The sequence below is a fragment of the Tachypleus tridentatus genome, chromosome 2 (genome assembly GCF_004210375.1).
Source record: "Tachypleus tridentatus isolate NWPU-2018 chromosome 2, ASM421037v1, whole genome shotgun sequence".
Classification (NCBI taxonomy): domain Eukaryota; kingdom Metazoa; phylum Arthropoda; class Merostomata; order Xiphosura; family Limulidae; genus Tachypleus; species Tachypleus tridentatus.
In genome coordinates, this window is record NC_134826.1 from 72502094 (window position 1) to 72520324 (window position 18231).

An 18231-nucleotide genomic window follows, 5' to 3' on the forward strand; every position below is an offset into this window, starting at 1 on the left:
TTATATTTTCTAAATGTTAATTTAAATTTTAGTAAAACACTAGGTTTAATAGATTTCAATCCTTTTTTTTTTCCATGCAGATATTTTAACAACTTAAGCTACCGCGTTTGAAATTCCGTAAGTCTCAGTTTTAAGTTTTTTAATAGAAGATGAAAGTATCAATATATATAATTTTAAAAGTTTCCAAGTGTTTTTCAAGATATTTTTCTGTTACATTTTACAAGATATAATTGACATATATTAACTGTAGCTCCTTATTGGATATTTTAAGGAGTTATACCTCCTTTGGATCCACGATATGCTACACGTAATAAATAGTCTGAATATAAACACGGAAACTGTTTTGTTTTCATTTGTCCATTTCTATCAACTGATGGTCATAAGTAGGCCTTCCTACTCAATTCAAATGTCTTCCCAGTTTGAAATACAAAACCAAAGTTGAATAATCAGCTAACAGCACCACTGTATATCAAACTATAATAAACTTATCATGTCTCAGATTGACAAAAAAAGAAAACTTGAAAACATTTATCAAACAACCACGTAACTATTTCTATTTAAATATTCATTTTGTAGTATGCCACAAGCTATAAAACTGGCACTTTACAATCAGATTATGTAACCATTAAGTGGCGCCTATCTAGAACAAAAACTCACTCAAATTGCGCCTAAGATCATCACTTCATGAAGCACTCTGTTCTTAAGATTCAGTTGGTTAAGGAATGGATTTTATTTGTTCAAGTAATAATCCCAGTTTCCGGGTAATTAAAATACAAGTTGAAGGATAAACACCTCACAAGACTGTTAAGAAAGAAACATCAAAGAAGAGGGATTTTTCCCCACGTCCCAATTTTTTAAATCGCGAAACAACGCCAAACTTTTTGGTTTATTTACGCTACTCAAATGGTCAAATGAACGACGACAATAGCGCCATTTCATCAAAATCTTGGTGGAGAGATAATAAAGTTGAATCTTAATTTAAACAAAGTACTTGAAGTGTTGATGATGTAACACCTTTCCAAATTCGTACATCAACTATAATAACTACGTTAGTGAGGAACAACAGCAAAGACGAAAAATACGAAAATCTCGACTTTCCATAAACACAACTTATTAATCAGACATTTTATATTTCCAAGAAGAAGAAGAGAAAAAAAAAGGGGGAAGGCCTCAATAAAGTTATTCTCGTTCATACAAAATAGAATTACAATCTACCATAAATTGGGTGTCACCCGTTTAATAAAGAAAATTGTCTTTATTTGCAGTTCATAGAAACTACCGACATTTTTTTTTCTCTCAGTCAAATATGATCGAAAAACACTAAAATTAACTTGTAGTTTCAATTGTTTACATGTTTTGTATATAATAATCGCCATCTAGTGTATGTTTTATTTACTTGTTGTTAATTACAAAACTACATAATAACTCATCTGTCCTATTCTCACCACGACTATCGAAACCCGATTTTTAAGCCCTAGATTTACCGCTGAGCCACTGATTGTTTATAGAGCATGACCACATCAAGATATCAACTATTTCCACCGCAGGAAATTAAACTCCATATTTTACAACTTTCTCAGTCATCAGTTTTTATGTAATTCATAGTTTTTGATTAATATACAATATGCCAATTTACAGAATAAAAACAAAACTGACATAGAATATGTTTGTTTCTTTGATGAAGGAAGAGTAAATCCAGTCTTCATTTTTCATTTAAAATTTCAATTGGGAAAGTTCTACTAAAAGCTTTTTACGTATTTTATACGTTTTAAAGATATAAACATGTTAATTTATGCATCAGCTTGTAACAATGGCTGGTAAAATCGTGTGGCTTTGATACTTTTATATAAATATAAGCGATCGTGTGAAATTAATTTCATAATAGTGCTGGTTTCGGTAATGCAAGTTTCCCTTGTGTTATGTAAGGGCATACACTGGAGTTTTTAAGACTAAGAGAACAGTAATAAAGTTGATGTAATTTGTACTATCATAAGCAAGACTTGAAAATTAAAAGTATATCGTGTATAAATGAAACTTTTAAATATACAGCTAAAAGTCAAGACTTCACAGAGATTATGAAAACCAAAGCAAGTGATCACCTAATTATATTTGGGTCACACTTTTCTTTGAGATCATAAAATTAAAAATAAGTTTACAGCTGATAGAGACAAATAACATTAATTAGTTCTATATCAAATGCTAGGTTTGAGTGCTAACTGCTCTCATAATGATGTGTTTGTGATTCTACATAAGTCGAATTAATATTGAGATTAATTTTAGTACTATAATTTTAAAGTCAAGTGTTATGCTTCGTGAATATTTTATTCATTAAAAAAGTTGCAACATGTATTGATAGAGGGTCGAGTTAGTTTCAATTTAAGGTTTATTTTAATATAACAATTTTCAGGTTGTTATGATACCATCATAAATTATTGTCTATTTGTCACTCACTTCTTACTTATAAGAAAATAAAACAATCTCTTTACAAAATATTGTAGAGAAGCTGTTATTGGTTAATCATAACAGCATTATTATAATTTGATAACACCACAATACACAATATTATCACATTATTTAAGAGTTCATCAACCCAATTTGTGTGGAGATAATTTTATTTCTCTAAAAGTTTGCTACATCATGAATTCCCCAGAAGGGTCAACTATTCTTTTAATTCTCTAAAGTTTATAATGTACATTTTCAGTTTTATTTAAATAAAATGAGTCAGCATGACAGTTAATCTTCCAGAGACGTCACATAATTAATTAAGCACATTTCTCTGTGCTTAACTTGTTTATTTCTAGCTGTTCTTAGGTCTTCATTGCATTACATATGATTATACTACTTGAAATAACTTTAAATTGCAAATAGTGTTGGTTACACTTTTCATTCAGAAGAGGACATTGTTTCTTTCCGTAGTAATGGACAAGGTATTTTCTTTAACAATGGCACCTGAAATAAAAATAAAACATTTTTAACAGCTTTAAAAACTTTAACAATTATCTAGATCTACAAAAGGAATACACAAATACACCAGAAATGCATAAATGTTTTATAAAATCAGAGATTGTACTGTTTATCTAACCAAGAATAAAATATGATTGATTTTTGTTCATGACCTGATGATCAAGACCAAGCTTGATTGCATGTGATCATTGATTTCAATATTTGCTATTTGTTTAGTATTACAATTACATTGTCTTATATGTTTATCTTTGTCTGAACAAAGAAGAGTTTCGTTTTGTTTTTTTTCCAGAATATAAAGTCTATATCAGAGTTGTATGAGGCAAATTAAAGAGGGGTGTGTGAATGACACCTGCACCCCATTTCCTCTTCCACTGTTTATTACCGTTTTTAGACATCTGTAGACAACATTTCATATTTACAGCAGTAGTGTAGTTTCTATTCTTTTGGATGGAGTGACCAAACACTACGATAGTTTAAAGTCATCTGTGAAACCATTCACCGTGTTACAACTTTATTTGCTAATATATACAATGTCACTAACATTAAGCATTAAGTCTAGAGCTTTCCACAATTTATAAAATGTTTACTTAGTACATTCTTCAAGTTAGTTCATAGAATTCACACACACACAATATATATATATAAAATTCAAATGAGTGTTGCTCTACTCAGTTAAGTCATTCAATAACAATTTTGCAAGCACTTGTATCAATGAATTATCTCAAAGTTTCATTGACACAGTATTATAATACAGACAGTTGTTATGTAGTTTGGTCAAACATCACTTTCACCCACTGTGTTGTCACAGGTTTTTATATTAGTGGCATTAACAACAAGCACAATCCAAACAAATCTCAGCACTGTCTCATGTCACCATATTCCAAATTTCCTTAAAGGACGTGCAAAGGCTACTTACTCATGAGGAATTAAACATATGCATATCCTTATTAAATTAAAAACAAAAACAAGGAGAAAATAACTAGTTTTAAAACTATTATAATGAAGTGGTATCTCAGCATATTTTCAACATGTATGGCCATGATTATAATCTTAATCCAATAAAATATGAAGAGTCAGAGATCCAACAAAAACTACTACTTGTCCAATCCTTAACCATAATACTAAACCAATATTAATTGTAATATCTTGGTATGCTGAATAGTTTAGGTACATTAAATGTCAGATAAATTCCACACACAATAAACATCTGAATTTAGTCTGAAGTCAGACTAACTTATAATTCAAACTACTTACTTTTGAAGTGACAAAAAGCTGGAAATGAAAAAGAATTAATTTTCCATACTATTGAGAACTATATTTTCCAAATGAGGAGATTAACTGTCTTAACCTTGTTGTAAAACATAGATAGCATAAGCCTTGAAGAACATACCAAGTACAAAGTTAAATTAGCTTTTTATAGTTCCCTTATCACAACTCAACATGAATTCATGTTTGTTTTGTTTAAAAAGTGTAGTCTGTTTGTATCCTTTATTTCTGTTACCAGATATTTCATTGTGTGTGATGTAAAGCTTAATTACGGAAGGTGAATACAGCAATGCACCAAACGAAATATAAATTAACATTACATACATTTACTGGACATTTCTTATACCTTTACCTCCTACCTACCTTACTTTGACTACTAGTGGCTATGTAGATAGGCTGGTCCTGGAGTATGGTGTCCCTGGTTGGATCCTTATATATATGAAAAAAAAAGCAAACAAACTTGTCTTTTGAAGACTTTTAACTTTATTAATATAATTTTCTCTTCACAACAATTTCTATTCCATATTAAGCTAAGTTCAAGAACTATAAATCTGTGGTTAAAAATGTATGACACAGTTAAACAATGAAAAATGTTAAATAAATCAAAAGTCTAACACCTAAATAATGATTCAGTTTCTTTAATCAACTGGTTGATGAAACCTTAAAACAATTACAATCTGGATAACCAACACATTTCATTCAAAAATGTACAGTTCTCACATACTTCTCCCATATGTTGTGAATGGTCTAACTAGTGAAAACCAGAATGCAGTAATGACATATTACATTTACAGATAAACTGCTTGAAAGATCAAAATAAATAATCTTAAAATCATACACTTATAAGAGTATATGATATTTTCACCAACCAGATAAAAATGTAAACATGTCAATCATATACTTGCATACAAGTGCAATCTGTGAAAGTTTTTAATTTTGAAATCTAAAACTGAATTATGTGCAAATGGTTAATTGCCTACCTTGTGGATGTCCAATAACAGAAGCACTGACCATTTGATTAGAGGAAGGTCCTATATTGCCACCAGTTGGAAAAACAGTCAATGGCATGTGTGAAAATACATGTGTAGGTGTCCCAACATGAGTTCTTGGATTATGTCTATGGATTGGATGTCCATGGATTGCAAGAGGTCCTGGGGATGCCATAGGATGATGAGGAGTGTGAAAGTTATGGGGCATAAATATCATAGGCTGTGGATGAGGGGTACCTGAGAAACTAGAATGATTAGGGGGTGGGTGGTTTTGGTTTGTATGTGGTCCTTGAGATGTAGCATGGTTGTGTGTTCTAGGTTGTATGGAAGGCTGAGGTAACATGTGGCTATAAATCACAGGTTGTGGTGTATGTGTAGGACCTGGGTGGCCTGTTGGAGTCTGAGATGGTGTAACATGAGTTCCAGCAAGGGGTGGCTGGTGTACTGGAGAAGGAATGTGAAGAGGAGTGCCAGGGGTCTGAGATTGTGGTGTTGAAGGGGCTGAATGGGGTCCAGATGAAGGCTGAGGTATCATGTTTTGTACAGGATTTAGAGGAACTCCATGAGGACTAGGACCCATAGCTGTTCCCATATGTGGAGACACTGAAACACAGAATTAACCTCTGTAAAGAAACATTATTTGATAAACAACTGAAAAACGTACCAAACATTAATTATGTACCATCTACAGAAGAGGACTGTGTCCTGTTGATGGACAACAATACATTTTCCTGGTAAATAAAGCTACTTGTACACAAACTCAAAACCTTCTTTAAAATACTGTAACAGCACACGTAGTGTACATGCTTAAAGATATGAGAATCTTAGAAACTTTCATCAGCTTTATATGTTTAGCTACAATACTAAATTCTTTTATATTTTTGTATGGAGTTTCATATGCAAACTCTTTAAAATTATTTACCAGCTGGAATACCTACCTCCTGGAGGAAAGTTATTTAAATTCATTATTAATGAAGGTTATTTTATGATATGAAAAGTTGCTTTCCTTTTAGATCAATTGTAAAAAATGCAATACCCCATATACAAAACTGTAACACACAAAGCATGAAATCACCAATTTTCATGTATCTCTGCACGGATCTAATAAACCTCAACGTCAAATATGGTGAATATCCATCAACAAGAGCAAAGTACTGTTAAAAAATATGCAAAGATGCCAATAAGAACAACAAAACTGAAAATTTGTATGGACCTTCTTATGAACCCAATGAGGTTCAATACCAAATGTGCAAAAGGTCTATCTACAAGGACGAAAAGTAGTAGTAAAAATCCACATAGAAACTACAAAATAGAAAACTGAAAATGTGTATATATCCCCCCCCTCATATGGACCAAGTAAAGTAGTTTCATTAACATACAACAGATATTACTATTATATATATATAGATCTGAAATAAAATATCAAAATGTGGTATGTAGTTATTTTGAAAGTGTAATTCAGACTAATAGTTGATAATCAACAGAAATGATATCAAAACAGTTAACATATGTAAAGTACAATAACAAATTTAAAAAGAATATTATGTAATTAACATAACAAGCATTTATGATTATACCATCTTTCTATTAAAAAGTACTTACTGAAAAGATGTCCAGTCATTTGTTGATATTCAGCATATGATATTGTGTGGGACGTGGGAGCCATTCCAACTGGTTGAGAAGATACCATACGAGGGCCGAAAACAGAATAGATCTAAAAAACAAGAAAAAAAATGTTGCTAAATATAGGTAAACACTTTACAATTGAAAAATAACATTTATCTTAAACAACAAACTCCAAACTGACATACTCAGTTTTATTATTTATACTGATTTGATTTCAAATGACTGGATTGTCACCAGAAGTAAAGCTCTCTCTATCACTACAGGTAAAGCTCTCTCTCTCTATTACAGGTTACCATAACAAGTAAGATATCAAAAACTGACTTGTTTACCTATTAAGTCTATCAGAGCATTTTCCCATCATGAAGTTTCCATGAAACATCAAGGGGAGGTAGAGATTAAACAGTTCAGATTTGTGATAATAATAACCAAAATGTTAACCATATTTAAAAGGCATGAAATAGTATTAATAAAAAAAAGTAATACAGTTAGTTTGTTTTCAATACTGCAATAAAATATGGCTCAATCTGTTTTTTGTTAAATATACAATCATAAAACGTTGTAAAGTGTAAGTTAAATTAATTTCAAAGTTAAAAGGTTTGGCACAAGGAACCATTACACTCTTTGGTTTTAATTTCTCTTCAAATTAGTTTTACATATGTAGATTTTAAGAACAGAATGAAAAAGTGTAAAAACGATGGAATGCTTTAAACTATAGTGTACATTAGTTATTTATTTATAGCAAAGCCATACTGGGTTATCTGCTGTATCCTCCACCAAGGATCAAACCATGAATTTTAGCATCATAAGTCTGTAAGTTTCCAGTACTCTTTCACTGATGGACATGAATATTAGTAGAATTTCATGTTTCATGCTCTGAATTTATTTCATTATTTGGTTTGTTTGTCTTGACTACTTGTGAAAAGCTGCACAAGAAATATATACACTTGTTATTCCTAATTTTAACTTGATAAACCAGTATAATTATCTTTCAGCACACAACACAAGCACTCATGTTCAAAGCTAAATAAAAAAATGTTCACAGAAGATATATGTAAATATTACTAAAAATTATGTCAACATTTTGAAGATTCATAATCAATTACACATTTTCTCAGATTTCATCCACCAGTTAACTTTTAATTTTAATATAATACTTCCCTTCTTTGTTTTGGTTTCAAGAACTATTGGTTTTTTATCGTAATGTATTACTTACAGATTTTCATCAAACAACATGAACGTGATGTTATAAGGTAATCTAAGCATTACACAATCTCAATTATTGAAGTGTGCCAGTGTTCTACCTCATATCAAAATATCAATCAAACTTATCTGAATAAGTTGTATCTCATGTCTCTCAGTTAATAAAACAGTAATTTACCGGAGCATAAGGGATGCCTGGTTGTGGTGGTCCTCCTCCTGCAACCATCCCTGGAGAGGAATAAGGCATGGTAAGCTGTGGGGGACTTGCAATACCTGCAGGGGCTAGAATAGGTTGACCCGTGGCTGCAGCAACTTGAACAGATGGTGAAAACTCGGGTCGCAGCTGCACCGTCACTGGAAAAGCTTAATTAAATAACAGTAACCTTTTAGGTTCCATTTTCTTAAACCTAACTATTCAAACACAACAGTAGAAACATAAGAATAGCAAACAACAAAAGTGAAAATGTGTTATATAATGAACTGTTAGTCATTGTTTGAAATATGTGGTCAGAGTATGAGAAACTTAAGGAATTATTAAGAAAAAAGACTTTCTGTTGTTTGGTTTCTGTTCGTTTGTTGTTAATTTTGAACAAAGGTACACAAGGACTATCTGAACTAACCATCCCTAATTTAACAGTAATAGACTAAAGAGAAGATAGCTAGTCAACACCACTGATGCTTTTCTGTAGATTTTTTAAAACAGAATAAAATAACAGTAAAAGTTTATCTGTTACTTTATCTGTCATTAATAGCTAAAATTTATAAAGTAGATGTACACTAAGCACTGATGTAGAACATGATACATCTGGTTTGCTATTTGTAACTGGCTATTGAACCTGTATTACTAAGCCACATTAGTTTTGTGCTCAATCCATTAATCTCTTAATAGAAGTAGGTAAAACTGCATAACCTTTGAATTTAGCAAACTACCTTAATATCAATTTACACAAATAAATTTAGCATCAAAACATAGTTTTAAAATCAAGTTTTAATATTTTTTGATTTCTTAATTTTAAAAAGTAATAGTTACATAATTCTAAATCTTCCCTTGTCTGTTTAATGTAACATTTGTTTTTGTTCCAACTTGCCTATTTTCTATTTTTTTATCATCACTCTATGATGTCCCTTGTTTAACTTAAACTTCTGTTTCCTTCATAAAAATCACAATTTCAAACAAATATACACTAACATGAAAGAAAACATACCTAAGTTATCCATGAAAACAAATCCAAACAGAGCACTTTACTCATTTCTCTCATTAAATCCAAACATGGCACTTTACTCATTTCTCTCATTTCGGTTCGAAGTGTTTTTAAAACCACAAATTTTCTTCCACTCACATAAATGAAAGACACGATATTTTAAGAGTTACACAGTACACATAGTATAAAAACTAAATACAATAGGTATCTTCTGTTCCTAATTGAGAGAACTAATTTCTTTGATAGCCTCACTTATCACCTTAAAGAATAGTTAATAGGTCTTTCTAAAAATGACAAAAACAACATCAAACCTATAATACACTTACGCTTTCTAAACTTTGGAGCTTGGTGTGCTCCTGCTGTTGGTAGGCATGGAGGAGTAACTGATATACTGCCTGGAGATGGAATTAAATATTGAGGTTTCATGTGTATTGGAGGCTGAGCCATGACTGGTACCACAGAATGTGGGGGTAGTGCCGCCACAGGACTGTGTGTTTGCATTCCATTATGCTGAACAGTGGTGGGGGCTGGAGAGGTGGCTGCTGACAGTGGTGTTCGCTACAAATAACAAGAATTATATGAAACACAGATGATGACAAAACTGAAATGTTTCTTTTGTTTTCTACATCTTGTTGTATCCTTCCCTTTAAATACAAATCCTTGCATGTACAATAATTGCATGGTGGTTTTAATCACCATCTAAAATATTGTTTTTCTAACTAAGATCTGTAACAGATCATAAACTCTTAAGACCCTCTTAACCAAAAACTGCAAGTTGTGTTTGAGAAACGTCCATGCCCCATTAATGGTATACTGTATATTTAGGTTCTCAGTACTTAATGTAGTACTTGTAAAGTTTAGTCAAAAATCATTCATTCATATATTACGTTCACAAAAAAAGGGTTGGATTTTTTAATGATACAATGACTTTTACAAGTTAATCATTTCTAGAACTTTATATATAGTACGTTATATATGTTTGGTAAAAATCCATCCATCCAATCTTGAGATATTCTGTCCACAAAATTGGGATGGAGGAAATAACATACAGAGGTAAACGATGATGCCCTGCTTTGCATCGTACTCCAAGCATAAAAACAATAATAATAGTCAACTTCACACAGAAACAATGACCCAGGATAGTAGGTCCAAACTTATTAAAATTAATGAACATATACAAAAGATTCCAAAGCTTCATATTAACTGCTAGTACATATACCGAGAACACCATAGAGAATCGTGCAAGATTGCCTACACAATCTTTTTAACATACAAAGCCTTCAAGTTTCTTTTTCAGTTTTCTAAAACATTCACATATTCAACTATCACATCAGAAATCCATAACTATCATACAAAGGCTTACGATGATAAACATAAAACACTTACTGGTGTGAAAGACTTTGCATTAGGGTTGAGAGTAAAATCTTTAGAATTAGGGCTAAACCGAGTTTTCTCTAACACAGCATCTGATAAAGAACGTGTTGCTGGTTCAGCTGATGTCGTTGTTGTTTCTTTTGCTTTTTTCATTTCCTTCCCATTGACCTCTTTTATTACGTTTCTGGGTTCCGGGACTGCAGCTACTGCCTGAGTTCTCTCTTTGGCAGATTCTCTGTATTGTATTCTCTGTTCCTTAGGCTGTTCTTCCAGAAGCTAAATTAGAAATTAAAAAACAAATGACCCAGTGCACCACATATCACCACTGTATTAATTTTGAAAAATCCTACAAGATTAAACGAACATTATTTTAAAACAAAGAATCAATATAATAGCTTTAGTCTTTATATTGCTTTAGTTCTGATATTACAGGTCACTTTGAGTTCCAGGTGCAACTTCAAGACTTATACCATGACCACATTTTGTCATCAAAAAAGACTGAATACAATCTCTTTTTTAAACCATTAATAATGACTTAACATATATAACAGCACTACTACATAAATATTATTCCATTTCAAACCTACCACTGTCTACCAGTTTCACATAAGTAATGAAACACTAAAAAATGCATGTTTTTTGTGTGTACTTAAAAATACACTGGACACTGGGATATCATCTATAAATGTAACAACAACAAAAATTAAGTGTGACCATAGTTTGCACTTTATAACTTGCTTATTTACTGAAAATAAAACATAAACTGACTTAACAAAGGTGGTCACAATCTTTACAAAAACATTCCCTCCACTACTTTCCAGACTTGCATATTTGTACATAGCACAATATTTAAATTTTCCTAATAATTTTTACCATAAATCAAATACAAAGTTTATGGTTGTGGTTAATCATGTAGAAAAAAAGCTTTCAATAAACTCTATCTTAAAGTATAGTCATATCTCCATCAATTAATTATGTATATAATAAAATTAAGATTAAAAAAAAAAGTAGAAATCATTAATATCAGAGTGCATGCCAGTACATAATTTAAGTGTGGCCCAGTGGTCAGTGTATCAAACTGTTGATTGGAAGGTCCAAAGTTCAAGTCACAATATGCTCACTCCACACACTTGACTGTAGTAGAGTTATAGGTATAAAATTAAGCTGCACTATGTTAAAGGTTGTTACATAAAACATAGGTTCTGCCAAGTGGTTTTCTTCCTCTGTCGTCAGTGATATATTACTTGGTCTATCTACCGAGTAATATCAACTCTTTCTTCATGATAAAGACTGTAAACATTTCTGCAATTTGTGCCTTTTCTCTTCAGGTATCAGTTTTTTTATTGAATTTATTACAATTTTAGTACTTAACTGAGACTGCATATTTTTTTTTTTATTATATTCTTTACTGGGCAGATCTCAGCCAATGTAACATTGAACAAACCCTATATTTCATATGCCACATAAAAGTAGAGAAATATGTTTGTAGTCAAACACACACACAAAGTTCATTTAATTCTTGTCTGTTCTATTGAAAAACAACAACACAAGTCTAACATGAGAAATTCACCAATCAAACAGGTAAATTTCAAGATACATTTCATATTCAACAATCTTGATTTTCAGAACTCATTAAGATGGACACACAGATAGACTCTCCTTTTAAGACTCATTTAGGTATGTATTACTGTAACAAAAGAACAGCAGTCTAACAGGGTAGAACTTCCAGAAGTCTTTATAATTACAACTGAACTTATAGCTTATATGAACTAAGACCAAACATTATTTAATGGTAACCTCAATAGCAAAGTGGATACCACACTAACATCTCATATATTAAGTCTATGGTTAAACTTGTTAGAATAAAATTGCAAGTAAATGATCTAATGATATGTTTAAAACATTACAAGTAGTAAGACTTCATGGCAAGCTTACAACAACACACAACCCTTTACACCATCACAATTACTGATATTCTTAATATTAATATAAATACACTGTTTTATAAAGAGCATTTAAAATCATGACTTACTAATATTACAACTTTTATTCAATGATTTAACTCTTAAATGCTAATGCAGTAAAAAACTAGTGTAAAAAGAAAAACATTTGTACTTTAATACAACCAAAACTGAACAGCTAAAAACTTACCCTAAAATTGGAACTAAACCTTTTAAGTTCTGCTAATTGTTCATCTCGACCTGTGAAAAAAAACAACAAAATCATGATAAAAGACAAAGTTAAATCAGTTCCACAAAAGTCTGAATTTTAGTACTTCATTTATTTTGTGTCAATAAAACTTTAACATTTTGAACATGGCCTTTTGTCAGTTACCATCAAGCAAATGTTTATTACGACTATATCTCAGTATTTCTATCTAATCAACTACAGTATACGTAACAAAAGAATAAATTTTTATATACACTGCAATTGTTAGTGTAAAAAACTCATAGACAGCACAATAAGTAATGGAGACCAAGGTTAATCACACTGGTGTGTCATTATGTCTTTCATAATAAATTGCTACTATCATAAAACACTTGATTGAAGAGAATAAAAATTACTAATAACAGAAAGTCACTAGACTGACTCTTTCACCTAACAAATGTCTTTAGCCTTCAGGTACAAAATAAAATAACATTGCTACCAAACAGTGATGATAAAAGAAAGAAATAATTCAAACTTCAACATAAGTCATTCAAAAAATATAGGTCAACAGTGGATGACCAAGAATTGATATTACTAAATATTTTTGACAAAAGGATTCATGTGGTGTGTAAAAAATACTTTTTATATCTTTTTTAACAGTAAAAATTAAAATTGTATTTTCTGAAAGCTTATGATGGACACACTACCTATCAATAAACATCTGGCTCAAAAGAAGTTTTTCATAAGATATCTGATTGAAGAGAAATGTTACAGAGCATGTATAAAAATATCAGTATAACAAGATTCAGACTGAATATTAATTCTGACACAGGATGATTCCAGCCTGGTCTTTTGTAGAAGTACTCAGTGTTACACTATCTTAGTTTGTCTATTTTGAATTTCGAGCAAAGCTACTCAAGTGCTACCTGTTCACAATTTAGCAGTGTAAGACAAGAGTGAAGGCAGCTAGTCATACCACCCACCACCAACTCTTGGGTGGCTCATTTATTAACAAATAGTGGGAATTAACCACCATGTTATAATGTCTCCATTATTGGAAGGGTAAGTATGTTTAGTGGGATGGGAAAATCAAACCTGAGACACTCAGATAGCTAGTCAAGCACCCTAACCACCTAGCCATGCAAGGCCTACAAGTTTTTAAGAAAACTAGCTAGTCACAGACTGTTTGGTATGGATACAAAGTAAACTACACGAATCAAGAAGCTACCTTTCCCAAACTTCTTCAAGATGTTAAACATATACTGATTGTATAACAAAATGAATAACTTCTAAACAAAGCAATAGTTGTTTTTCTATTGTTTCACTGGGTGTATGCTATTCAGGGAACTCTTTCAGCAATTACTCTATTTCACATACACTATCTTACATTAAGTTACATTTTCTGTCTTTCATAATTTAAATATTTTTGTGAATAAATAAAAGAAAGCTTTCAGATTAGTTTCAAATTTCATGGCAGAAAAGAATAAATTAAAAATGTACTGATTTATTATGATACTTTTGTTTACTTACAAAAATATAATAACAACAAGCATGCGTCTCATAAAATATCCATGCTATGATTATATAAATTTATACTTAACAACAAGTCTTGGAAAGACTTTGATATCTCATATCTTGTAGAAAGGTAATGGAAAAATTAGGAGTGATGTATCATTCACAATGATAATTATCATGGTGTTAATAACAATAGTGTAAAGGAGCTGAAAACTCCTGAATTAGAAACCACATATGAAACTTTACAAGTGGAGAAACAATTACATAAAAATCATTTGTAAAACATTTTGATAATTTATAAAGCCAAAAGTGAAAAAAAGTTTATTTAATACAATATTGAGTGAACTAGATGCAAATGATAAAACAAATATACATAACCTTAAACCAATGAATCATTTTTCAATTTTGAGTTAAAACTTTAAAAAAGGAAGGAAAACTCGTGACAAGTTGTTTTTAACTTCATAAATCACTTCTTTAAAAAGGACATTAAGGAACATTTTACAAAAACTGAATACTTCAGGGTAGCACAACAGTCATTACTAACTAACAAATGGAGAAATGGTAATAATAGTTAGCTTTACCCTTTTGAGTTCCTCCATTTTTCTCCAAGTCTTTTTTCTTTTCACAAGGTTTTGTTGTCGAAGTGACAGACTGAGATACTGTGATTGAATTAACAGAGTTGTAACTAGCAGTTGGTGTGTTTCCTGTCAGAACATCCGAGTCCTCTGTTCTACACTCTTCACAAACATAAGACATAAATTTCTATTAAACGCACCATACAAATCCAGATGCAACTCAGTAATTGTAACTTGCATCTTATAAAATTTAAGTAATTTTCAACAAACCAAGAAATAAAAGTGACCCCCCTCCAGTCCAGAAAGGGTTAAAGTATGTTTACAGTTATTCTGGATGTGTTTAAACAATAATAAAGAAAGCAGCTGAAATATGAGAGTCATTTAACAAACTTGTCTATAAAAGAACTAAATAAAATAAATAATTACAAATAAACCAAAAAACAATCAAAACAACTTACTCAGTTGGGACACTTCATTCCCATTTACTCTTATTTTTTTAGGTTCCTGAGAACGAGCTACATGATGAGGAGATGTTGGTCGTTGCTGAGCTGGAATAACTGGAGTCTGGGAAGTTAAGGGAGGCTTGTTGTAGTCATGGTTAAGGGGGACAACAGTTGGAACTGCAGGACTTGATATAGAAGCTATAAATCTGCTGTTATTGTGAGAATACACAGGTGTACCACCATGGTGTGTTGATTTTGAGAAGTTTTGCTGAGTAACATTTCTTGCCGGTTTACCTCCTGGGATATTTCTTCTTCTTTGAGGGGGAACATATCTACTGTAGGATCAAACATTTCTCACCACTCATGCTTCATGTATCATAAAACAACATACTTACAAATTATAATTAAATCAGTTTCCTTCATATCAAACCACTCCTGTTATTACATATAGCATTTCCTGTGATTTATTACAACTGAAACAAGAAGTTTTAATGTTTTACAAGCAGAAAAAAAAACACCAATCAAATTAATATATAACCATTTGACCTCCACATTAATGACCTCGCATTTAATAACCAGTTCATACAAAAGATTCAGTTCTATTAGAAGTACGACATGATATAAATGTTACACACCATCACAATATTCCTGAACCCCACCTTACTGCGAGTGTCTTTCTAAGCAACATTTTTATTTCTCTGGTTTTTGTCAAAACAGTTAGCTGGGAGGTTATTAACCTTCCAAAAATGTGTAAAAACAATCATATTTTAACAGTTTGTCATAATATCCATAGAACCTACTTCAAATAGTTATAAGAAGTTTAATCACAATGGTGAAAACATTTTGTATTGCCCTCTAAGACTTCCACAAAACAGACACACTGCTGACAGCTTCAACGTTCATGTTTAAGCCTTATAAGAGTTGATTTCGCATTATACTGTGATACAAATATACAGTGCTGTTGCAAAACATTTTAAAATAATATTCAAAACTTTTATTTCTCTTACAAGACATAACAGAGAATAAAGAATATTAAAGGGCATACTTGGTACAATTATGTATGTTTTCTGTAGGCCTTATTACTGAACTATATCTTTCTTCTTCATCACCATTTTCTAGAGCTGTTCTTGTATGATGCTGTTGATTATTTTCTATTTCTAGGGCTATTTTAACAGCTTTGGCTTCTTGCTTCTTATATTCTTCTGTGTTCTTTCGTTCTAAAGGTACACTTTTAAGAGTAAATGATAATCAAAATCTATTGTCATACCAATAGAAAACATACACTAACCTTAAACAAGAAAATTAATAGCTATCACTGTGTCCTAAACAATTTAGGATTATTAAGGAGTTTATTGTGACAAGGTTAAGTTGTCAAGAAAAAAAACCCAACATAACTACAAAGAGGAATGACAGAAACATAGTGTAATTATGGATAATAAAACTAAAATAAAAACAACATTCAACAATTAAACAATAGTACAAGACTCATTATCAAGCAATTTGTTATACAGATTACTTAACATGTTGAAAAAAAAACAAAAAAACACTTACCATGTACTAAAATTTAGAGACATTATAACAGATAATTAAAACTGTGTGGTAAGACAAACACCCACTCTACAGGTACAGACATATTTTAAATACCAAACTACAAATGAGTGGTGAAAAACTTTGGTTCTCTAGAAATTTTATCAAAAACCATACTTTAGAAATTTTTACTCCTCATGCAATATAAGAGAAAAATACTAATAAAACAGCTTTTATAACCTGAGCTAAATATTTTCTTTAATGCTTAAAAGAAATTTAAGCTGCTGGTACAAATTATACAAGCTAGTAAATAGTAACAAAACAATAAGTTTTAAATGACAAGTTTCTGAACTAATAGTAAACAGTAACAACATAATAAGTTTTAAGTGACAAGTTTCTAAACCAACAGTAAACAGTAACAGAATAAGCTTTAAATGACAAGTTTCTAAATCAACAGTAAACAGTAACAGAATAAGCTTTAAATGACAAGTTTCTAAACCAAGAATAAACAGTAACAGAATAAGTTTTAAATGACAAGTTTCTAAACCAAGAATAAACAGTAACAGAATAAGTTTTAAATGACAAGTTTATAAACCAAGAATAAACAGTAACAGAATAAGTTTTAAATGACAAGTTTATAAACCAAGAATAAACAGTAACAGAATAAGTTTTAAATGACAAGTTTATAAACCACGAATAAACAGTAACAGAATAAGTTTTAAATGACAAGTTTCTAAACCAACAGTAAACAGTAACAGAATAAGTTTTAAATGACAAGTTTCTAAACCAAGAATAAACAGTAACAGAATAAGTTTTAAATGACAAGTTTCTAAACCAAGAATAAACAGTAACAGAATAAGTTTTAAATGACAAGTTTCTAAACCAAGAATAAACAGTAACAGAATAAGTTTTAAATGACAAGTTTCTAAACCAACAGTAAACAGTAACAGAATAAGTTTTAAATGACAAGTTTCTAAACCAAGAATAAACAGTAACAGAATAAGTTTTAAATGACAAGTTTCTAAACCAAGAATAAACAGTAACAGAATAAGTTTTAAATGACAAGTTTCTAAACCAAGAATAAACAGTAACAGAATAAGTTTTAAATGACAAGTTTCTAAACCAACGGTAAACAGTAACAGAATAAGTTTTAAATGACAAGTTTCTAAACCAAGAATAAACAGTAACAGAATAAGTTTTAAATGACAAGTTTCTAAACCAACAGTAAACAGTAACAGAATAAGTTTAAATGACAAGTTTCTAAACCAAGAATAAACAGTAACAGAATAAGTTTTAAATGACAAGTTCTAAACCAAGAATAAACAGTAACAGAATAAGTTTTAAATGACAAGTTTCTAAACCAAGAATAAACAGTAACAGAATAAGTTTTAAATGACAAGTT

At 30.8% G+C, this 18231-nt stretch overlaps 1 protein-coding gene across 10 annotated transcripts in view; it reads right to left on the reverse strand.

Moving 5' to 3' along the window:
• Window positions 1–2594: 2594 nt before the first annotated feature.
• Window positions 2595–18231, reverse strand: part of LOC143244216 (uncharacterized) — a 45550-nt gene continuing 29913 nt past the window's right edge. For all 10 annotated transcript variants that reach the window (XM_076488474.1, XM_076488471.1, XM_076488470.1 and 7 more), the window contains 11 exons: window positions 16348–16530; window positions 15318–15637; window positions 14866–15021; window positions 12773–12822; window positions 10634–10897; window positions 9574–9805; window positions 8224–8408; window positions 6822–6933; window positions 5211–5822; window positions 4594–4659; window positions 2595–2949 (listed from right to left, as the gene is read on the reverse strand). In XM_076488474.1, the coding sequence (XP_076344589.1) occupies window positions 4607–4659; window positions 5211–5822; window positions 6822–6933; window positions 8224–8408; window positions 9574–9805; window positions 10634–10897; window positions 12773–12822; window positions 14866–15021; window positions 15318–15637; window positions 16348–16530 (2167 nt within the window). In that variant the 3' untranslated portion in view covers window positions 2595–2949; window positions 4594–4606. The remainder of the gene's footprint in view (window positions 2950–4593; window positions 4660–5210; window positions 5823–6821; window positions 6934–8223; window positions 8409–9573; window positions 9806–10633; window positions 10898–12772; window positions 12823–14865; window positions 15022–15317; window positions 15638–16347; window positions 16531–18231) is intronic.